This window comes from Chrysemys picta, chromosome 1 (assembly GCF_011386835.1).
Source record: "Chrysemys picta bellii isolate R12L10 chromosome 1, ASM1138683v2, whole genome shotgun sequence".
In the NCBI taxonomy this organism is placed as follows: domain Eukaryota; kingdom Metazoa; phylum Chordata; order Testudines; family Emydidae; genus Chrysemys; species Chrysemys picta.
Window position 1 is genome coordinate 341,808,128 of NC_088791.1, and position 24,661 is coordinate 341,832,788.

Below are 24,661 nucleotides of genomic sequence, written 5' to 3' on the forward strand. Positions count from 1 at the left end.
CAAATTTGGTGCCTGTTTTGTTATTATATAGAACAACTCATTTAATTTTAGTTATTAAGAGTCAGCTGGGACTGCCCTTGCATTTCAGAAAGATGGCATTTTTTTTTAATTGTGAACAGGAGCAGCACCAGCCTCTTCCTAGTGGACCAGACAGAAAACTGGGGGGGCTGTGCCCCCCCCCTTGCCACAAAGCCTGGCCCCCCTCCATGGCGAGATCGGACTGCAAGCCAGAGCCAGGCAGCGTGGGGCGCTGGCTGCTCACAGCCGATAAGTGCTGCCAGGGTTGGGGCACCTGGCTCCGGGGCCAGCTGAGCCCTCGGGTAGCAGCTACTGTGGGGGGTGGGGCACAGGAGCCCGGGCCAGAGTAGGTCAGTACAGGCTGCAGCGGGAAGCCCCGGACCTTCCACCTGCTGTGGGTGGCATGGCTCCAGTAGGTGGGGACACGGGCTGGGGGCTGTTCTGGGCCCCCTGACCCTCCACCTGGGCTTACTTCTCTGCAGCTGCTGGAGCTGGGTTCCCGGCCAGCAGCCGCCGCTCTCTTGGCTCTGTCTTCAGAGCTGGGCGGCCGGAGAGCAGTAGCTGCTACAGCAGGGGCGGGCAAAGTTTTTGGCCTGAGAGCTGCATCGGGTCTCATAAATTGTATGGAGGGCTGTGGGCCGGCCCCCCACCTCTTATCTGCCCTCCCCCAGGACTCCTGCCCCATCCAACACCCCCCGGGACTCCTGCCCCATCCACACACCCCCGCTCCCTATCCCCTGATCGCCCTGGACCCCCACCACCCCATCCAACCCCTCCTCTCATTCCTGACCCCCCCTCCCGGGACCCCTACCCCATCCAACCTCCTATCCCACCCCCACACCCTGACCACCACCCCGAACTCCCCTGCCCTCTATCCAACCCTCCCTGCTCCGTGCCCCCTTACCACGCTGCCTGGAGCACTGGTGGTGCTGGAGCTGGGCCACGCTGCCACCACCACACAGCACAGGGTCAGGCCAGGCTCTCCAGCTGCGCTACCCCAGGAGCTCACAGCCCCGCCACCCAGAGCATTGCGCCGGTGGCGGAGCGAGTGAGCTGAGGCTGCGGGGGAGGGAGGACAATGGGGGAGGGGTAGAGGCTAGCCTCCCGGGCCAGGAGCTCGGGGGCTGGTCAGGATGGTCCCGCAGGCCATAGTTTGTCCACCTCTGTGCTACGGCGTGGCTGAGGCAAATTTTGGGGTGGCTATAACCCTTGGAAGCCCCCAGAACTGACCCGATTGTGAACAAGACATTGTTTAAAAAAAAAAAAAAACCACACACACACTATAATTCCAAGGACATTCTTTTGTTCTGATCAAGAGATTCCAAGAGGACCCTGACCTGTTATTGGGTTAACTGAAACATAATACATACTTCACGTCAAAAGTAAAAACAACCCAAAGAAGGGCTTAGTTTAGTCACTATTGTTCATTTAACTGCATGATTCTGCTATTGTAATTTATCAAAAATTCTGAACATTTTAAACCTAAAATCCCTATTTTTTACTTTAATGTCAATAATTTATTGCCTTATTGTTCAAAGCCTTTTTGGTTCACCTTGTTAATAAATAAAGAGCATGTGTCTGTTTCAAAAACTGCTTTCACCTAATTTTTTTCTATCACCTCACTACTGCTAATCTCGGAACTCCCAGCTAAAATAAGAAGCAGGGTTATACTGGCAAGTGAGAGGGTAAAAAAGGGTAAATTTGGGCATATTTCCTGAAGTCCATATGGAGGGTTAGCACATTGTGTCTGTATGGAGGCCCCATATGGTGAGGGTTGTGGGGTTTTTTTTTTTTGTTTTGTTTTTTTTGATTACACACATTTTGAGGCACCTTATGTCCAGTAGTGTGCTGCTTCTTACCTCTCCTAGTTCAATTCTTTCTTCTGCCAAGGAAGAGAAGCATGGGTGAAAAATGCAATGATGCAAAATGATCAGGAGGATCAGCTTGAGTTCTCTGTACATACCAATTACCATTATGGTGTGTGAAAGGCCAGGGGAACACCCCATCAAACATAAGGCAACACGAAGTTGTCAATTAAAAATAAAAGATCCATTTTCATCACAGAGAGGCTGGTTCTAGGATGTATGCATGGAGAAAGGGGTGCCAGGCTTTCCAGTGTCATCTGGGCCTCTTGACAATCTTGGGAAAATAACAATCCATTACAAATTGTTGGCTAAAGGTAAATTCTCTACACTAAAATATTTTACTGTTGGCAAATAAAGCTCCATTTAATTTGTCCGTTGAGACTAGGCATAACGGAAATAGTCTTTATTTGAATCGCTTTTCATATGGAAGAAGTAATTGTAAAGACATTCTGTACTGTTGAAATTAACAATTCATTGAGTAAGTTCCTTTAGGGAGTTGGATATTTATTTATTGTGCATTTGGATTGCAATGTGATATCCATTTTTGGGATCACAGCTTCACTTCAGATTACTACTACAGCAGTGAATTTTCTCTTTAATACACTAAAACACCCATGGGGTTGTCAAAGTAGCGGAGGCCAGGCATTTTAGGATGGAGTTATGGACAAGCTATAGCTTTGCCTCTCTCTGCCTCCATGTTCCTTTTAGGAAAAGAAAGGGCTGGAATCTCAAATTGCTTTGTCTTTATGGAGCATGTTAGAAATAGTTCTCAAATACTGTCTAGAATTTTAATTTCTGGAACTCCTAATTTCTCTGTCATCATGGCTAGCACTGTCAGATGTTGGTGATCAATAGCACTACTAGACCTCATTGGTGATTTGAGCTCCTCTCTTTATTGTTCCTTACTTACCTACTTAAGTCACTTCATTAGTTTAAATGATTGGGTTTGAAATACTTCTGCACTCTAATTTTTGGTGTTGAATTTTGAATCTTTGATTTATTTTTCATTGTTTATTTAAAAAATATTCATACCCGCTCACTCAAATTCAGTTGAAGGAGCTACAAGAAAAATTAATTTTCTGGTACAGTATAGAGTGAAATTTGCAGAGAAACTCACAATTCCTCACTTTGTACAGACAGCCAACTATCATAGCAGCTGCATTTCCCTCTATCTATTCCCATATACAACACATTGTCTTATAAGCAGAAACACAGAAGAATGGCTGTTTATCAAATATGCACAGTGAAGAGGACGATCTTCTGAATTAGTCTTGGCACAGATACTGACTCTATGGTCATCTATTCTGGTAGTGACTGAAAACATCAGTAGACAGAAGATCTGTGTAACTAGGGGTCTCGCTGTTTTTAAATTACTTTAACAATTGACACTTGTTTTTAACCAATTGTTCAGAATCAGACATGGACAAAGTTTACTGAATGCTGCTATCAGCATGGTCTCTAGATGCCACAAAAATTTATGTACTTAGACATTTTAATTTCCCCATATGCATAGTAAGGCAGGAACCATGTTAAAACTCAGCCACAGCTCACAGATCAGATGACTGAGTTTGTAATTCACCATAATTTTCTTCACAACTGACCTTTTAATAAACTTCAAATATGATTACATATCACAAGCCCCAGATTGTAAACCTGTCCGTAAGGAGGGTCACAAACGAAAGAACCTTCAGTGACATCAGCCACACACAGAATGTGTCAAATTATATGGATAATTTTACAGCTTTACAGAGTCCCCACTTAGGAAAGACACCGGCATTTATTACCAACACCTATCGAACTGAATGGTTGTATTTCTTCTCAGCAGCAATTCATAGTATCTGAAGTGGTAACATTTAACCATATCAAATTTGCTTAATTTCTAGTAAAGCTACATCTAAAAGTTATCTAATTATTTTGTACCATTTTAAAATATGTCAATTTTTTTATACCTTATCAGGTAGGAAATTAGGGCCTGATTTTGCGGACTGTGCAGAAGTAGTCTAATTGGACTTGGAGCTACTCATGAAAGCAAGGACTGCACATCACTGGGTCCTCTTTACTTCTTCACTGACTCACTAAGGAGCCTTAAGTGTAAGTAAGTTTAATTTCACTTACACCCACTTTAAGGCCCTTTCATATTGCCAGAGCGATGTAAAGAGGACCTTAGTGGAAATGAGAATCAGGCCCATATATTTTTATAAAATGTTTCTAGTCTGAGCTGGAACAAGAGTGGACAAACTCACCTGCACGTTCAAGAAAATAGTGAAATTATTATCCCTGCTCCCAAATACAACTTAGGACATCAGGTCTTAAAAGTTATAATCTTCAGCTTGGTCCTTAAGGAACTAAACTGCGGAACACCCACTAATGTTACTGGGACGTTCAATGTTTACTTCCTGCACTGCACCTATGCTGAAAATGTACTAACATCAAAATGTATCTTTAAGTGTGTCTTATAAATTAAATACTTTTTCAAAAAATTAAACTTGGTAAGTTAGTAAATGTTAATGCCAACTAGCACTAGTTTAACCTGGCTGAGAGAAAGACAACAATCCTAATACTGTAACAAGAGATGCTGTAATTACAAAGGCCATGAGTAGAAAAACAGGAAGGAGAATTGCCTCAAAAGTTTAGTGTCAGCTCTTTGTTGCCCTTATTCTCAGTTTTTTGGAGATGCTTTTCATTATTTGTTGCAGTTTCTCACACGATAACATGTAGTTCAAGGAAGGGGATCCTTTTCCAATCAGGAAGTATAAAAAAAGCTGGCTAATCTTCTTTAATATTTTGCCATGCTCTTAAAGATATGCTTATCTAAGTATTGTGGGGATGGACAATATGTATTCTGTACAATGAACTTTGTTGACTTCTGATTAGAAGTTCACTTTGTCTTCTAAACAGAAGTCCTGATGATTAAACTCCCCATTATGTTAGCTATAACGCTCTTCATCTAGAGCCACTGCACAGGTTAACTGAATTCCTTTTCTTCTGGAGGAAAAAAGTGTCCCCCCAAATGCATTTATTTTTTCTACTCATTCTGAAAGGCCTTGTGCGTCTGTAAATTTTCCTCTTTAAAGGAGCAAAAACTAGAGCTGGTTAAGATTTTTTTTTCTGGTCAGAAAATATCAATTCTTCAAAACTGAAATTTCTCCTTTAGAAAAAAGATTTGATTTTGTTGAAATATCCCATTTCAACATTTTTGAAACAAACAAGTTATGGTTTTTGGATCAAAACAACTGTTTAGAAATTTGAGTTAATTTATAGAAAAAATGTAAAAAAGTCAAAATCAAAATGAAATGTCTTGAAATTATCAAAACAAACATTTCAAATGACCTAATTAGAATTTTTTTTCCAGAATTTTGGTTCACAAAAACATTGAAGATGTTGACTTTTTGCCCTGATTCAGGATGGCAAAATTTTCTGACGTACTGAAAATTCTTATGGGTCAGGAAAACAGTTCCTCACTTATCTCTACTAAGAACCTCTCATGGCAACTGTCAATGACTACCTGTTGAGAGAGAGAATTATCAGCTTCCTCCTTTCAGAGGCTGAAGGCACTAGGTTTGCTGCACTCCTAGCTCCTGAGAGCTTTAGACAACTCAGGGACTGTATGACAATCCTTTATATTCCATCGTACTGGGGAGCTCAACAGTCAAGCCAAGCATTCACATTTAAAACCAGGAAATACTGCAATTCATCTGACAGTGGTGCCTAAAACCCCCAAACATGGACCTCAGCTCCACCATGTCAGGAACTTATTCTGCAAGGAAGCTCAAAACGATCCTTTGGAAAAATAGTATTTTAGCTAAGAATGGCAGCTCACTCTGCAGTATATTTTCTTAACCTTTTAGAATGAAAATAATCATGCCTATCCCATTAAAACCCACTGTATCTCAGAAAATCTTCCACACAAAATGGCAAGAAATAAGTGGCAAAAAATGCACAATAGTTCTAAATCTTTCAATTATAATTTGACTTACTAGAAAATGTACCACTTCTGACTGAAATTCAGAAGCAAAAATCTTGAGTGAAAACTTAAAATGTAAAATTATCGTCCCCACTTTCACACAGTTCTAAGTCACCACTCTTGACCCAATTAAGTGAGAAGTATTTGACAGTCAAGACATGAAGCTTTTTATGATTTTCTTAGGTAAATAGAGAATTTCAGAAACAGCTAAAACTCCAGGAAAAGGCTGTGCAAGGGGAAAAAAAAGGAATCCTGAACTTGGGTATGGTCAGGCAAGTGAGAGACAAACTGTCTTTAAAATACTGAGGCATGATGTTTTACATCCTTGGCTCTGAATGCTCTAGCACTGCTTTCTAGAAAGTTCTTGAAGCTCAGAGCATCAGAGATGCATATTTGACAAGGCGGAACACACAGTGACCACCTCAAAGAAGAATCTTATTTGTAATGTTGGGGACTTTATGAAACTAAATTAAGGTTCTATTTCAGATGTGGGTAGTTCTCTAAAAAATGAGAATTTATGTGGTTTGGGGGGCTGGTTATCAGCACATGCTAGTGGCTCCCTTGTATGTTATGAGTCTCAGTCTAATTTTACGTTGACAGAGACAGAGAGAGTTACATGTATTTTTCTCAAATGATCAGTTGGGAGTTACATTGCTTTATTTAGTACATGCCCGGGTTTTCCTACCCCCTGATATCACACATGAAAGCACAGAACTGATATGTATCTACTTAAAAAAATATTGTTGAAGACCCCTTGTCATGTATGTATTACAAATATCTTCAGTTATATTAAAAGATGAAATACTGAGATAAGCCTCTCTATGCATGTCAGAGGAGTGACAAATACACACTTCACTATATATCCTCAAGCTGTGAAATTTTAATTACAAATGATGTGCAAAAGCACAAGATACTGCAGAACGCAAGAAGCTATAAGTGAGAAACTGATCCATACAATTAACATAACATGAAACAAGAAAATGGTAATTTAACGATTAGTTCTCAAAATGGAGCAAGTGAGTTATGTCCTTATATATTATGCATTCAGTTGCTACTTATGCATGACAGTGAATTTAGCACTCACATTAGCATGCATACCAGTAATACCACAAATGCCAAACACTGATGGACAAATACTACCATATACCTCTGCTATAGTCATTCTCATAGCACTGACCGGTGAAGGCTCAATATCCACCAGCTGAACTGCATTAAAACTCTGAATGACAAAGATTGCACAAGGACAGAAACACAGAGCATACAGTTAGAATTACAAGGCACACACAAGTGAGGAAATTCAGCACACGGTACTATGAACAACCTAGCACTTTATGTAAACAATTTGCTCTATGGAGAAGTTAAGCAATTTTAATTTTTGCTTATCGTTTGTTAAGATGGAAAGCCAAAAGATAACATTTTAATTTCAAGGGCGATTTTGTTATAGCGGTTAATGTTTATTTCTGGCCAAGTTACTCATACAGTCCATAACATATCCATTAATACAATTTCTTGATTTAACCATTCAATGTGAGGGCCAGGCCCTTTTTTCCCCCAAGCAGGATTTACCAAGTCTGAACCAAGGAATTAAAAAGCTGTATAAGGTTCTCTGCTATTTTGAACTAAGTTTAGGTTTAAAAAGACTTATACTTAACTCTAGGAGAATGAAAAATCAACATAGACAATTTCTATTTTTAAAAAACCCTTCAGGAACTTATCCATTATACTGTGATTTACTCAATTATAATTTCACCAGTGATTTTTCTGAAAAGTGGAATATGTCAAAAGACTGCATGTATTTAGAAACCATTTTGGAATACAATGTCAACTGTATCCTATTTATTTAAACCAAAAAGTATATATATTTCCTTGAGTCAACTGAAGGGAATAGGACATTTTATTTGGCAAATCATTAAATTGTCTATTTGTAACCTTACCTTTATGGATGTTTGGAGAACCTCACCAGAAAATAACAGAGTTTAATAGGTTTAGCAAAAACTGTTAGCTCAAAACAGAAATCCATGATGTTAGTCATGCAAGCAGGAGGCAAAAATAGTGCACTTCTTTTGCAGGTGACAATACTGGCATCTGTTCAGAGCTTAATTGTAATTACACACCTATTGTGAGCAGAGCTGGTGAAATCAGGTCAGTGACCTCTACCTATTCCAGGAATACCAGCTGTGTTAGTGAACACTGAAAGATTAGCAAACAAGGCTAGTTTCTTACCAGTTTGCCCCCCCAAAACCTTCTTAAGAACAGAACTGGAATAACAGAATCATAGAATTTAGGAATGCCCTTACGGTGTCGCTGTCACTAGGCTGGAACTGGAAGGGTTGTGGTCTGTGAAATACAGAGCTCTCCTGTAAAAACAGTTGAAGATTGTAATCCCGCACCACCTGAAAAGAGAACAAATTCCAATTTAGACTTTTTTTTATTTTGTAGAATTGGGGCGTATTATATTTAGTGCTGCAAGGATAAAATGAACACACTGTACTTCAAATTGGGCCCAAGTCTGCAGCTGTGCCATGCATGGAACTCCCATTGGTTTCAACGGGAATTCTGTTGAGAGACAAGAGGCAGAGTCAGGCCCTAAGTCAATGACCCTATACATGGATTGCTCGCAAGGGCTCTGTGGGGTGTTATCCAGTGCAGAACTGAGTTCTAAATAATTATCTAACCTTGTTTTTAGATAAGTATCAGAGATTATCCAATGGAAAATGCCACTGCAAAAGGAAAAGTGGGGAACAAAGCAAAGAGACAAATATTTAACATTTCAGTTACACAAACACTTGACCACTTATGGACAATTCTCCAAATACAATTTGTATTTTAACAAATTGAAATGCTGTCATATTTTTCCATAAACAGTCAGACTTTGATTAACCATAGAAATTACTTGATAAAACATTTGAAAAATGAAGCTTTAGTTGAGTTCTTTATAACTGAATATATATTACAGATGGAAAAATTGTCAGATAAAATGTGCATATCTTTTATACTGAGGTTAATAGTGTGCCAATTAAAAACTGCTTTAGCTACAGTTAAAGACATACCACCAATCTATAATTTCCAATACATTAAACAAAGTATTTACATATCACAGTCAGTGTGCATTCACACAAATACTTAGCAATTTGATTTTAAAAAATGTAACTTGTTGGAAATAATGTTTAACACACTTATGTGTAACTATATGGCCAAATATACATTACTAAGGTTGACAATTTAAATGCAGATTTCTATCTGGGGATTCAAAATATATTTACATAGTTAATATTCATTTGGCCACACTGCAAAAGACAGAGGATTTTGGATGATAGTTTATGCTGCTAATTAGGATGTATTTCATAATATATTAAAATACAGAAATTTATGTTGCTGAAAGGTTGAGTGGTTAAAAAATGAACTAAGTCAAGAAAGGTAAGTAAAAGTATTCCTTATTAGCAGTAACTCACTCGCATTTGATAATAAGGTACACATTTACTGCAACTGTGTACCTACTAATCTCAAATATGCCCTATGTAAAGTGCAGATGACAAATTTAATTTGTGACACCTACATTTCCTGAGAAAACTGTTTAATAAGTTTTTGCATTTGGTTTTCCTGGTTTGTTAACATGAGATTAAGATATTAAAATGTATTTATTTCACTTTGTTCTGTTCAAAATATGGGATCTTTGCACTGACAGCAAACCCTAATGTGTCCAGACAGGAAAATAGAGAAAAATTAAAAGTACTATTATACTACAATGTATTTACAATGCTCCAAAGTCCCATAAAAAAGTATTTCACCTCTAAATTTAGAGGAAATTTCATACTACATGTATGGAAAAGTGATTTTTATATTTCTTATAACTCAGATATTTCAATTTCTTTTCCAGATTAGTCTGAGACTCCTCCTTAAAGAGAATTTACTCATCTATAAGTTTTCCATTTCTGTAGTTTTTGAATAACCTGACTATAAAAAAGTTTCTATAATTTTTTCATGCTTGGATAACTAAACCAGCCAAATAGACATTGCTTAAACTAACTAAAATATTCACTTTTAGTCTGGCACCAAGGGAAGATTTTTTTCAGAAATGTATTAGCAGGCAAAAAAAGGATAATAAAAAGGGAAGCCCATGTTGTTCCTTGGTTAGATCATTTTATACTAGAAGGCTATAGTACAACATTAAGATATGGCCTAGTGAATGCTGCTGTTTTCTGAACCATCTTTTTTTTTATTTTTGATTTTGGGGTGATTATATTCTCAATCTCAAAGTTACATGAAAGAAAATGTTAATGAAATTTCCTTACTTAAAAAAGGAAAGAAAAGAATTAAAGCAACAAGAGTTCTCAACCCAACCTTCCCTAGTAACAAGGGCTCCGTCTACCCCTTCTCCTGTGGCCAAACCGTTTCCCAATGGAAGTCTTCGTCTAGCCCCAGAAACCTTCCCCAATCCTCATTTCCGACTGGAGCCAACTGCACTAGTATATGTCAGTGCGCATATTTGAATATGAGAGTAAGTCACACGTACATATACATGTACATTTTAACATCTGAATGTGTGATCAGATTACATAATTAAATGCATTCAGTTTAATGTGTTCAGGACATTAAAATATATGTATGTTCTCGCTTTCTCGGTCCTGAAGGGAGCTATGAGTTTTGGTTAGGGCTTCTATAGCTGAGAGGTGTTGGTTGTTTTGAAACTGGAGGATGAATAATTAGCAGTTTTGGGAGGGGGGCTGGGTATTTGTCACTGAGGTGAGGTCATTTCCATGGGATATTGTGATCGCACAATCAGACTAATGGTATTTATCATTAGCTTGCACATTTAAATGTAACATACTAGGTATACTGAATTCAGAGATTCAAAGGGCATTGGATCCTTTAAAACACAGGCTTTGCAGAAGATGGCAGGAGACCCAGCCAAAAGGCTGCCAAGGCCTACTGGCCTCTTCTGATACATTCTTAAGGTGGTGAGGGATGGGGAGGCAGAGTACTAACTTTTCACTCTCACCTTTCAAATGGTATCAGAAAGAGCCAAGTCCGGCACGTGATGCAGTACCCTAAAGGGATTAATGGAGGCCAGATGGGCCAATTACCAATCAAGCAGCAAATGAGGGAGATATAGGCTGGGTGAAGAGCCTTGATTAGAGGGAAGCTCACCTGAGCAGAAGTGAGCTGGGGCAGTATAAACCAGGAAGCTGGCAGCAGCAAGGACTGCTGGGAGGAAGTTGGTGGTCACCCTCTGTTTAATAGAGAGGGAAGGAGGGATCCCAGGGAAGAGGGCATAGTGGCATACACTGAAGAGATCATGGTGGAGAAGAGAGCCTGTGGAATGCAGGGTAGGAAGCAGCAAGGTCAGGGACTGAACAGCGGAAGTGGCACTGACAGGGCAGTGAAGTGGAAGACTGCCTGGGTAACTGTGGGAGTGACAGAGCCTTTGAAGAACTAAACCCCAGAAGGGGGGGGGAATGCTGAGTGACCTGGCTGGAGGGCCGAGTAACAAAGAGGACGCTGCAATTCTTGGAGTGAGAGAGGGGCTGCAGGCTGACAGGGAGATGGCGTGCAATCACAGGAAGGGCTGTCGGCCTTGCAGAGCTAATCCCCAGAACAACCAGGAGGAGGCACCATCCCTGTGATGAGCGGAGCACCCCGTGACAGGCAGAAAATCTCCCAGTCACCTAATTCAGATTTAATGCACTCTGTATATGCACTTGTTCTGAATTGATCATCTAGTAAATGCACATTTAAAAAAAAAAAGCGCAGCAGCCGACAAATGTGTATGAAGGATTAAGGGGAAGTGAGGACAACTGGTCCATCTTTACACCATTCTTGATAGATGCTTGGAGACTGACCATACCACACATACTGAGCATACCATTTTCAAACATAACTATTTAAAACCAACATTTTTTTATTTTAGCACAGCATTCCTTACTGAGGACATCATAAATGCTACATTGGAAATTTTGCGACAAAGCTGCTTTTCAAGTTAATTCAAGGTAGAAAACAGCTTGTACTCTACACTTGTATAACTCAAAAGTGGATCACTTTTTCCAAAGAAAAAATTCACCTCAACAAGACCATACATGAGACAGTTCCTCTCAAAAGGATTATTATTTAGTTATGAATGACAGAAGACGACTATATAACTATATTATTATTACTGTCCTGTTACAGTAGACTACATGTCCAGCAAATAAACACTTCTGGGGCATTATGTACAGTGTGTCTGGCAATTTTTCTGAAAATAAATAGACTGCCTTAAGCAGCACATTTTAAGGCTTCAGTAGCAGCATTTCAAAATTAACCTGCATTTTTAAATTCAGAAAATTAATTGGATTTCTCACGAATGCAAATCCTTCAGATGCAATAATTACAATTCAATATATTCTTTTCTCTGGTCCACCTCCTAAAAACCAAATGGTTAGATTGGGCTAGCTTAACCTGACAGTAAGCAATACCAATTACATAATGCACAGTTACTGGTGTGTATTATAAAATGGACACTGCAATCTGGGGTGGTGTACCTTCTCAGTAGAACTAGACCTCAGAAATTCAGCAGTTCAAAAACAACTAATGGGATTTTACCAAAGTGTTCCAAAGAAAATTAACCTTTAAAAGGAGTTGAAGTTTGGAAAATTTAAGTCCAAAAAGTAAAACTCTTGTGTAAGAGCAGGCAGTTAAAAAGCAAGTTGAATTACAGGTTATGCAGGTCTCTCCAAATTAGCATGAATAAAACCTCCGTACCACAACACATCACAGCATCATGAACTATGTATAAGCTCCATTCTATAGAAAAACATTTTAGCAGGAAAGGTATAACTAATACATTTTAGAAAACCTCTACAAATGACCTAAGGTATCATTTCCATGTGTATGTTTTAGGTCTGGTATTTAGAAAATTACCAAGAAGGAAGCATGAAAGGCTAGGAATCTCGTCTTTTTCATCGTATCGAGACTTGGTGGTCACAAGATATGGAATCCTAAAGTTTCCACTGCTTCAGGATTGAATCGCAGTTTTAGGTGGAGGAGGAATGAAACTTTTAGCTGATTTTGCTTTTTATTTTAAAAAAATGGCAGCTGTTTAAAGCTGTTCAAAGGTCTAGAATGTTAGTAGTAGTTCCAGCAAAGATGGATTAGTGGACAAAGGGCAGGTGAGGCAGTCAAAGTACACAATAAATGGTTAGGGTCTTGACTACCTAACAAGTGATGGCAGGTTACTTTTATTTATTTTGATGTATAGAAATGCTAAAGATGGTGCACTTTCATATGCTCTAGGTCAGGGTTTTCAAACTGGGGGTCAGGACCCCACAGGGGGTAGTAAGGTTCTTACATGGGAGATCATGAGCTGTCAGCCTCCACCCCAAACTCTGCCTTGCTGCCAGCATTTATAATGTGTTAAATATATTAAAAAGCATTTAATTGATGGGGGGTGGGGCACACTCAGAGGCTTGCTATGTGAAAGGGGTCACCAGTAAAAAGTATGAGAATCACTGCGCTAGGTCAGTGGTTCCCAAACTTTAACAGCCGCGAACCCCTTTCACTAAATTGTGAAATCTCGTGAACCCCCCTCCTAAAAATGAATATTTCCAGGGATTTAAGTTTAAATTTCCTCAGTGTGATGGACATGCTTGCTTTGCTCTGCATAGTTCTTGCAAGTCCGGAACCACTGGAGAAAGATAAATTCTCAGGTCTGGGGGTTGGCATCAAGTCTGTTTCTGTGTTTGTTTTCAGCTGTGCATACGAGGAAAATGGAGTGCTGGGGTTCGGGTTGCCGGCTTCCCCGCTGACGGGGGCAGGGCTCGGGCTCCCAGCCCAAACTGCCCTGCCCCACTCTCCCTGGGGCTCAGGCCGTCTGCCCTGCAACCGGGTCCCACCTGCTGTCTCCAATGCCCGGGGTCCTCTGGCCACCATTAGTGAAATTTTTCTGGCGAACTCCCTGTAACATTCTGCGAACCCCACTTTGGGAACCACTGCTCTAGGTGCTCTTGAAATATTTAAAAAATACATCCCATTGCTTTTGGTTAAATGCCCTCAGCTCTGGAATTCACCTTCTCACCCCTTTGGTCTGTTCGAGTCCTGCCAGGACCCCTGTAAAACATGCTGAAGGGCAGAGAGGAGAGGATGGGGAGATGATACACTTCAGTGAGTTTGTAGGTATTTTTACTGTCATTCTGACCTGCTGAGTTTTTATAGCAGCAGAATTTTAATAACTGATACAGGCCTTTAGTATTGGATAGGTTCTTGTCTAAATGTAAAGAACAAATTTATCACATGGCTGTGCATTTTCACACCAGCACATACATTACTGCTTGTTGTGTGTGTAATTCAATCTTTCTGTTTAAGCATAAAGAAAAGGAAAACAGAAAAGAATGAGTTAACACGAACATAACGAACTAGATAACAGCTGTAAAAGTTATTTTCAGATATGACTGCTGTGGTTCCTTTTTTGTTGCTTCTCCAGGTGTTGTGGTAGCTTGGAGAGGCTGAAAACAGAACTACTTATTCCAGATACAACGCAGAAAATGGTTACTGTACAAAATAAAATGTATCCACAGACTTCTGGTTGAGTAGACGCTTGCTGGCACAAGCTCTCTCTCTAGCTAAATTCCATAAAAAATACAACAAAGGTATTTTCTATGCAAGCGACCTTTAGAAATGACAGTTTAGACAGTCAATTCAGAGAAAAAAAGCTAAGTATTGCACCTTGCATTCTGATTATGAAATAATAAATAAAATACTGTAAAATGAATTAATATGCACAAACTCTATAAACATGTGGCCACTATAAACTATTATACTAATTTTGGAGAGCATCAACAGGTCAACTATCATGTCTTTAAGCAACACTATGACACATACAAAAGCAAATGATTAAAGTAAACTCCTTTGTCTGCAGAAGGCTAAAAGGTATTTTCATCTTCTACCCTGAAATTGCCAAATAAACTCAAGACTGGCTAGAATATAGCAGTACATTTTTAATCTGTCCATTACATTCTACAGCTAATAAAAAGTAAGTTCACTGCTCCAAAACTACTATAACAAGATGAATGGGGAATGATTTTAAAGAAATATGTAGTTTGGTTTCTATGAGTCAACATTCAGAGGTGCATAAATAATATACTCTGTTCCTGTATGAGTGATCATGGCTCATACAAGGAATATTACAATTATACCATAATACCTGAAGTCTAGTTGGCTTGGTTTTTATTGGAAATCTTTAATAGTACTCAGGATTTGCAGGAGAGGAAGTTATGCAAGTTGACATGCCACAAAATGAATTTGTAAATGACTAGCCCTATTTCTGATTTTGGTTACTTAGGGCAAGGAAACAAAGATGTTAATTACAAGATCCTAATCCGTTTTCTATATTGGCCAATTTCAAATCCAAAAAAATCATATGTTATGGTGTTTTGTTTTTAAGTTGATGGTCAATTACTAAAAAAAAAAAAAAAAAGGATCCAAACAGTTTCATACTGCTATTTCTTCACAGATTACTAATGTTGCTACAAAACCTTCATGTAGAGTGAAGTGCAGTTTCTCTTTCTAAGCGTGTACAGTGAACATAATTGGATGCTTCCCAATTGCTGCTGCAGTATCTAAAGAATCTGTAGAATGCAAATGCACTCAAGAGAATGCAGTACTTTTGCAGCAACAGGGAAATTTCCCAAAAATGTTCCTTTAGGTTTTGTCAAATTAAATGTAATACAGGGACGAACAGAAATATAATACACCTTAAGAATTCCGTATATTTGTCAATATATTTTGGGAATGAATCTCTAGTGTCCAAAAAATAAAACATACAGTAAGTTATTGGTCTTAACTATTCAGCTATAAAGGATAACTCAGTTAAAAGGCTTACCCTGCTGGAAGTTTCCAATAAAAATTGGAATGTATTCTGTACAGCTTGGCATGTCTCTAGCTCAGTCCTGCTGAATGCCATTAAATAATCCTTAAGGTGATCATATACATTCCCATCAAGAGCCTGTATAAAGAAGGGAAGAATTATAAAAGAAAAGTAATTAAAAAGTGTGCAGGATAATTTGATTTATATTCATTTTTTAGATTTATAATCCAAATTTTCTAAACACAATAATCAGAATGGCCTGGAAGGGTGAACATCTTTCACTAAACATAGTAGCAAAATCATTGTCTTAATTCCACTAGATGGCACCACAGAGCACTATAACAACAAGTGTATTTCAATAAATATGTTTTCCATCCAGTTATGTAATGTATCCATTGCAGAATGCTGAGGTCAGGTTTGGATAACTGATTTTGCTTAGAGATATGTTCTCAATGAGAAGAAAGTGACCTTGCAAGTAAAAGGACACGTACCTTCTACTGCGGAGGATGTACTTTATTGTGAAGCATTCTAAATGCTGTCATGGGGCGCTTAATAAATAAAAAAGTAATAATCTGAAATATAGATAATATTGACTACAGCAAGAACTACCTGGTGTCCATTATTTTATGTCTATATACACACACAAATAACCTATCCATGCACACAAATATCAGCTGCACAAAAGCACTGGCTATCATTCATGTTGCAAACTATTATTACATTAAAGCACAGCTCAGAGGCCATGTTGTGCTAATTGCTGTAAAAATTACATTGTAAACCCTAATCCACACAAAGTTGTGCCAGTTTAATTTAACATATATTGGCAAACTGATTTAAACCCCTGCAACTGTGTGTGTAAAGACATTCTTCTATCATCTTAAAACTGGTGTATATTCTTTCAGCCGATATAAATGTGTATGCCAACACACGAAGTTGCACCGGTTTAACTAAATCAGTCAAGGAAAATAGTGCCTGTTTTCAGATTTCTTTGAAAACAGCTTTTGATTAGTGTGGTTAGCGCAAGCAGGGCCGGCTCTGGGTTTTTTTGCCGCCCCAGGCAAAAATGCCTCCCGCCGCCCCCAGCGGGGAGCACGGCAGGGGAGGGCGGCGAGCCCGGCCAGGGCCCTGCTCTCCCCGACCGGCCGGAGCGCCGCACCGCCCCCCTCCAGGTGCCGCCCCAAGCACATGCTTGGTGGGCTGGTGCCGGCCCTGAGCGCAAGTATTTGGTTGCATGTGCTTCAACCTTGTCGAAAGCCTGCTTGCTTGACATTCAAGATGTTCTCCACCTCTGGTGTTGTTTGCTGTAAAAGTAGGCGCTCTAGAACCTTGAGACACACAGAAAGCAGTGATATTGGGTGGTAGCTTGATGCCTGGTTTGGGTCTTTATCAGGTTTTGCGAGGCCGATTACTTTTGACATGCACCAAATTTTCAGCAGTCTTCTTTCATTGGTGGCCCTTGTGAAGAATTGAGCCAGCCAAGAATGAGTGCATGGGCCAAGATGTTTCAGGAACTCTGGAAGAAAGTTGTCACAGACAGCAGCAGTGCCAGACTTGATATTATGTAGCACTCTGCCCAGCTCTGGAATTGTGAAAGATTCAGGGCAAGCTCTGGATTTTTGCTGCCTACGGAAGACCCTCTAGTCGATCTGGACTCCACTCTTCACTTCTTTCTCCAGGGGTGTCTTTCCCATGCGAAGCAGGAACTGTCTACTTGGTTAGCACTTGCGGATGATCAGCTTGACCTCACTGCATCGTATGATACTGTGTGGCACATGGGTCCACTTGTTAAAATATCAAGAGTCCTCCCACCTGGATTACTGATGCCATCGAACTGCTACTCCAAGACAGATGGTTCAGGATGCATGTGGGTGAACAAACAAGTTGGAAAAGTTGGAAAAACAGATAAATGGGTTACCCCAGCGAGTCTGTTCTAGCCCCAATCTTGTTCAATCTGTACATCAATGACCTGCCACCAACCCAAGTAAAGCACGGAAGTTCATCTATGCAGATGACATCTGCTGCTGACTACAGGCTCTGACTTTCTCTGAGCTGGAGAACACCCTGAGTGACAATGCTGCAAAGCTGGCTGACTACTGTAAAACATGGTGCCTTCAGCTTAGTCTCAGCAAAACAGTCTCTAGCACATTCCACCTCCACCATGCCAATGCTAAGAGGGAATTAAATATCATAATGCATGGCCAGAGGCTGAAGCATGAAGCATACCCGGTTTACTTAGGCGTGACCATCGGCTGAACACTGACATACAAAAGACACCTGAACAAGATAGCAGAGAAGGTCAAGACATGCAACAACTTCTCAGCAAACTGGCAGGTTCTTCATGGGGAGTTGATGCTCCAGCCCTAAGGACTTCAGCTCTTGTTATCTTGTACAGTAACTCCTCACTTAAAGTCGTCCCGATTAATGTTGTTTTGTTGTTACATTGCTGATCAATTAGGGAACATGCTCGTTTAAAGTTGTGCAATGCTCCCTTCTAACGTCGTTTGGCAGCCGCCTGCTTTGTCCACTGCTTGCAGGAAGAGCAGCCCGTTGCAGCTAGTTGATGGGGGCTTGTAACTAGGGTGGACTGGTAGCCTCCCCTATCAGCTCCCCGCTCCCCTAAATTCCCTGTGCTGCAGCTGTGCAGCAGGCTATCAATCAGCAGTTCAGCTGTCCCTCACTCCACTGCATGTGCTGCTCCTGCCCTCTGCGTTGGAGCTGCTTCCAGAGACTCCTGCTTGCTATGCAGGGGGAGGGTAATGTCAGGGTGTCCCCCTTGCCCCTGCACCCCGCTTACCCCTTCTCCATATAGAGCAGGGTGGGGACACGGATGGAGAGAGCTTGGGGCAGCAGCTGCTGTCTCAACTTCCTGATCCACTTAAAAAAAAAAAAACACAACACACTTAAGAGTGGGTCAGCTTACGTAAAGGGACAGTGTGCATCTCTTGCTCTCCCCCACACACAAGGTGTGTGTCTGTCTCTGTCTGCAATGCTGTCTCCTCTCCCTCCTGTTCATGCTGCCTTGATGAGAGGCTACATTAACAACGTGTTAACCCTTGAACTAGCACTCGGCTGAGCCGTCATCATTTAGCAGCAAGGCATTCCCTGGGAAATATCCCACCCTCTGACTCTACCACCGCAACCAAGCTTCACAATCATCATTGTTATGTACAGTATTAAATTGTTTGTTTAAAACGTATACTGTGTGTATATCTATATAAGATATAGTTTTTTGTGTGGTGAAAAAAATTTCCCTGGAACCTAACCGCCCCTATTTACATTAATTCTTATGGGGAAATTGGATTCGCTTAACATCGTTTCGCTTAAAGTCGCATTTTTCAGGAACAGAACTACAACGTTAAGCGAGGTTTTTTCATGAGGTTGATGGATTTCCACTCCATACGGCTAAATGCAGTGCCTTGCATAATGACAGGTTTCAGAGTAGCAGCCATGTTAGTCTGTATCCGCAAATTTTGCGGATACAGACTAACACGGCTGCTACTCTGAAACCTGTCGTTAAGCGAGGTGTTACTGTATTCAATAGCAGAGTACTGTGCGTCATTATGGAGTTGGTCAGCACACACCAACCATGCTGACTGCAACTCAACAATGCGCATCATCACAGGAACTCTCCGACCGACTCAGGTTCCATGGCTTCCAGTTCTGAGCCGCACTGCTCCCACTTACACCAGGAGGGAGATTGCAGTTGGCAAGTTTCTTGAGAAGATATGTGCCAACCCAAGCTTGCCCTTGTTCAACAACCTTTTTATCCCACCAGCCACACATTTTTCATCACAACACCCACTATGGTCAAGGCTGCCACACCAGGATGTGACAGTGGAGTCCCTTGGTGGGAAGACTGGTGTTCAACATCAACCATCAATTAGTTCCTTGTCACAGACCCTACTGCTCGCCCTTCCTGGCTTTGATCTACCATGTCATGAGCAGGCCCTTCTTAACTGATTGCGGACTGGGCAAGTCCTCTATGCAACCAACCAGCACCACTGGGGTCTTTGAGACAGTACAAGCTGCAGCGCAGATCAAACAGTTGCACACACTGTTTTGAGAGTGCTCGATAACCAAATTCAACAGTGAGCTCCAAGATGTCCACTTGGGCACTAAGAATGCTATTGCTTGGCTCAGTGAATATGCAAACACTAAATAAATAAATCAGTTTCAGACAATAATTAACCTGGTGCAACTTTGTGTGTGAACAAGTTTGGGACTAAGAGTCAGTCCCTGTCTGAAAGAACTCTCAGTCTAATTTAAGACAATTAATGAAGGAAGGACAAGGGGAACATGAACATATGGCTATGCAGAGTAGCTATGTGCACAATAATTACAACTTTTTTCCCCACAACTTTCTAAAGCATTCACCATTTGGGCTGAATTTTTTACGCTTCCAGTCATTTGTTAGTTATGGAAAAATAGAAGAAAAAAAAAAGCTTTCCCTGTTGTAAAAAATTTTTCACTTAAAAAAACCCACACAGATACAGAAAAACTAGGTGAACTTAGAAACTTGACATGGAGTCTACTCTCAATGAAGACTAGTTTGGGAGAAAAAAATAAAAATAAAGTTACAAGTGCCTGGAAAACTCACTTCTAATCTTAGTAACATCTAATTTATCCCCATACTACATTTTTTCCCAACCTGACAAGTACAAAGTTTGCTGTTATCCCTGAGAAATTCCATAGTTTCTCTTCTAATTTCTATATCTTTTTAAAAATTAATTTCTAACGCTTTCCATTGCAAAGATGTAGCCATCAAAATAAAAATAGATAAAATGCTCCAGGTAAACAGCAGCAGTGGCAAACGTGGGAAGTTCTCCCAACTGCAATATGGCACGACACACACACCCTACTTGGGGCCATGTGTGTGGCACCATTATACATTAACATAATTTTTGGGTTCTTTAATAAGAAAAACAGTAACTGTTTATGCAACATTATGGTAACATAATTAAATTCTCTCACACCCCATCCACCAGGAAATGTAAAAGAAAGGACTCCAAAATAAAGTAGGCCATGTTGCACCTACATAATGTCTTCTCTTCTAGTTCCTCTGGGTACAGCATAGCTCTACTACATCACTCTTTTGTTTAAGTTAGTCAATATCTACAAGTTAATGTTACCGGAATCTTAGCTTCTGCCTTTCCTGACTTTGTGATTTTAAATGAGCAAGCAATATTATTATGCTCACGTATGCATTCACACACTTCCAATAGCTTGTCCCACTGACACATTTTCAGAGGACACAAGTAAAATGGAAAATAGTTTTAATTGGGCTGTAGTGTCTCATTAAAGAATCTCTGCACAATGACGGTAATAGTGAAATCAAATGAAAGAACATTTAGATTTTCATGATCGTGTGCATGTGTTTCTGAAACTTTTCATGCCAAATGCTTAGTGTCACTGTAACTTTACCAGTAATTAATACAAACTGGTTATAAATACTGTATTCACAAGGACCTGCAGTTTTCACCCCAATATTTTAAAAATAGAGGATTCCAAACAATCAAGATGAAGAGTAACGTTAAAGCTCATTGCCTTGGTCCTCATTTAAAACACACATGCTTTTATATTAGATAAAGTGTGTTTTCATTCTTTGCCACTCAGCCCTACTTTTCATTTTAAATTTTAATAAATAAATAAATAGATAAGAAATCAAGAGCATGAGTGATTTTTATTACACAGATGAGGCCCCTGCTTTAGAAAAAACAGGAAGTATAGCACTAGCTTCATATTGTTTCCATTTTATCCACTGATTGCACTCCCAGGTCCTGTGCTGAAGAGCTCTGACCACACAGGTTATATGGATGGTTATCTAGCAGTACAGCACTGAAGTACGCAATGAAATACACCACAAGGAAGCACATAAAGCAGTAAGAACCTATGCACTTGGGAACTATATTATTGCCTTTTAAAAGATGAGACCCCCCTCAATTAATTAAAATTGGCTTCAATATAAGAACTCTTCCAACCCTGGTAATACTTATTTGTTGAAGTTATAAATGAGTGCAACATAATGCTTCCTTATTTGACAGCAAAATAAACCCCATGGGTAAAAAACATGATAGAATGTCAAAAAATTACACTTCCATCAATTCCATTTTCTTGACTCTAATGCTGGTGAGTTACAAGATGCCTTAAGCATTTTTCTATTATATCAAATTGTAACTATTCTAGCAAATTGATGAGTTGGGTATTATAAATTAAGAGCTGATTAGGCAAATTATACATAAAATTGTGTATAATATATCAATAAGTATATACCTTTATACATATGAATTTTTCTGACTAGAACTACACAATAAATGATTTGCCCAAGGCAGAGGCAGTCCATGTCAAATTCCAGATATCCAGTCTCATGATCAAACTATTGAATGAGATTTCCTTTTCAAAAATATCATATTGATATTTTAATACCTATATATAAGGATTCCCATATATTTCTTTTAAAACATCAGGGACTGTTATACTTGAATACTGCAATTCAAATCTGGCTAGATATTTACAAAAATGTCTACTTCAAGAGGAAGATGAAGATGAAAAACCAACAAGGCATTAATTGCATAATCACAGTGTTTGTCTCCCTTCCTGTATCTCAACAGGCTATTATCATATTAAAACCATACTAAATATTGCATACAAAATGAGGATGCCCATCTAAAAAGAGATCAGGTGATTCTTCCCATTTAATTTTTGACATCATCAGGACTCAAGACAATACCAAGCGTGACAAAGTTCCTCCTCTATCTTGGTGTGTCCTGCACTTATTGGTGGATTTTCTTGCCTCAGAGATTCATCATGTGGGTTGGGGAACAGCCCAGAGACCTTCCCCTGTGGAAGAACCCACGGTCCAGGTCAATTGGGAGGTTTGGGGGGAACCCGGGCCCACCCTCTACTCCGGGTTCCAGCCCAGGGCCCTGTGGACTGCAGCTGTCTATAGTGCCTCCTATAATAGCTGCATGACAGCTACAACTCCCTGGGCTACTTCCCCATGGCCTCCTCCAAACACCTTCCTTATTCTCACCACAGGACCTTCCTCCTGGTGTCTGATAACGCTTGTGCTCCTCAGTCCTCCAGCAGCACTCCGCTCCTTGCGCCTCTTACTCCCAGCTCCTCAGACTCACACCACAAACTGAAGTGAGCTCCTTTTTAAAACCCAGGTGCCCTGATTAGCTTGCCTTAATTGATTCTAGAAGCTGCTTCTTAATTGGCTCCAGGTGTCCTAATTAGCCTGCCTGCCTTAACTGGTTCTAGCAGGTTCCTGATTACTCTAGTGCAGCCCCTGCTCTGGTCACTCAGGGAACAGAAAACTACTCATCCAGTGACCAGTATATTTGCCCTCTACCAGACTCCTATACCCCACTGGTCTGGGTCTGTCACACAAGTTATATAATGCAGAATTAAGTTTTCCAAGAAAGCAAGCAATGTTTAATATAAAATCTGTTCCATTCAGATGAACTGCCTCTTAAAGGTGAGAAAATTTAAACCCCATTAAATATCACTGAATCAGTTTCAAAACTGCTTAACTAAATTCTATATATTTTTTAATTTAACAGATGTTTAAACAGGTTTGAAAAAGAGAATGTTTTGAATATTCTGTTTTTGAATACAGACTTTAGAATATTTGATTCTAAATGGCTTCCTAATAAAGAGAATATGAATTTTCTTAGTTCTAATTTGCTTCATGAGTTTGTTAATATCATAGCTTCCTTTTAATTCTTCTCTCTCTCTAGTTAGAAGTTGTAGTGGTTTGAATAATTTTATATTACGTTATAGATTTCCCTGCAGTCAAAGATTTAAGTGGAACTGAACTACAGATATTTTAAGTATATTTGGATGTTTGCCTGCTGTAGCCCTTCAAAAATGTAACTGTAGAAATGACATGACATGTGCACTGAATAACTTGCATGTTCATTTAAGTAATTATTTATTTAGTGGTCTCTTTTACTGTAGTATTCACAGGCCTCAATTATAGTGGATATGAAAACTAGTATTTAAATATTAAATCATGAACCAGAAACATTTTAAGAGTATTAGCATTCCTGGAAAGCTCAGAAAAAGTGTATCCTGATTTTTTTACTCCCTCTCTATCTCTCTAAAATTCCAAGGGACAAATAGACATGGTTTGAGCCAGGCATAGTGTGAACAGGTGCAGTACTAGGCTTCCAGACAGATCTGCCAGTTCATTTCAATCATTACTTGAAACATTCCTGCTGTTCTAATTACGATCTTATCTTGAGCAGAGATTGCTGAAATGTGTGTGGTTTTGTAATATGAACAAGCTTCTACTGATAAAAATTTAGTGTATTAACCTAATGGACCATATTAGCTTCCCCACCAAGTAAATAACATTTGCAAAACATGCCTGCAAGCTTGCATAGCGCCCATTGATACTAGACTGGTTTACAGTGTTGAGTCCTTTAATGAACACTGAATATAGCTTTTATTTTTTATTTTAATACAGGGTAACTATATGACAATACCTATTGTAGGGATTAATGGTATGATTCATGGATGGAATGCTAGTTTAAATTTATAATTGCTTATTTTTGGCTTTTGGTGTATTATCGCATACATAATACTACTCAGCAACTTATTTGTGCTTTTTCTTTTTCCTGTTACAAAGTTCAGGAAACAATAGAGTTGATGTTGGTGGCTAGAATTTCCTTACATGGGTGGAGGTAATGTAACAAAATTAGACCTGACCTTGACCTGCCTTATCCATTCATTTTTGGAATGCAGTTTAAGGAAAAGTTTTAAATGAACTAAACAAATTGTGTTTGTATGTTATCTATTACCTTAATTATATTACATTATGCTGGTATAACAGGTTTTCCTGTTTAATAAGCAAAGCAAAAGCAGAAACTAGATGCTCAAGTCTTCCTTCTTTAGGTACAGTGTATCAAAAAAATACCAAAGCTAGGTTCCTACACCACGCTCCAGCTCAGATCAACATACCATATGTATGTGTGT

General features: G+C 39.6%; 1 protein-coding gene across 9 annotated transcripts in view; it reads right to left on the bottom strand.

Annotated features, from left to right (window-relative positions):
* The window catches only part of FCHSD2 (FCH and double SH3 domains 2), a 254,725-nt gene that overhangs the window by 46,483 nt on the left and 183,581 nt on the right, over window positions 1–24,661 (bottom strand). For 5 of the 9 annotated variants that reach the window (XM_065581770.1, XM_005310705.5, XM_005310708.5 and 2 more), the window contains 3 exons: window positions 15,698–15,820; window positions 8,145–8,240; window positions 6,995–7,066 (listed from right to left, as the gene is read on the bottom strand). In XM_065581770.1, coding sequence (XP_065437842.1) covers window positions 6,995–7,066; window positions 8,145–8,240; window positions 15,698–15,820 — 291 coding nt within the window. The remainder of the gene's footprint in view (window positions 1–6,994; window positions 7,067–8,144; window positions 8,241–15,697; window positions 15,821–24,661) is intronic. The other 4 variants (XM_065581771.1, XM_065581772.1, XM_065581775.1 and 1 more) reach the window with 1 other exon arrangement.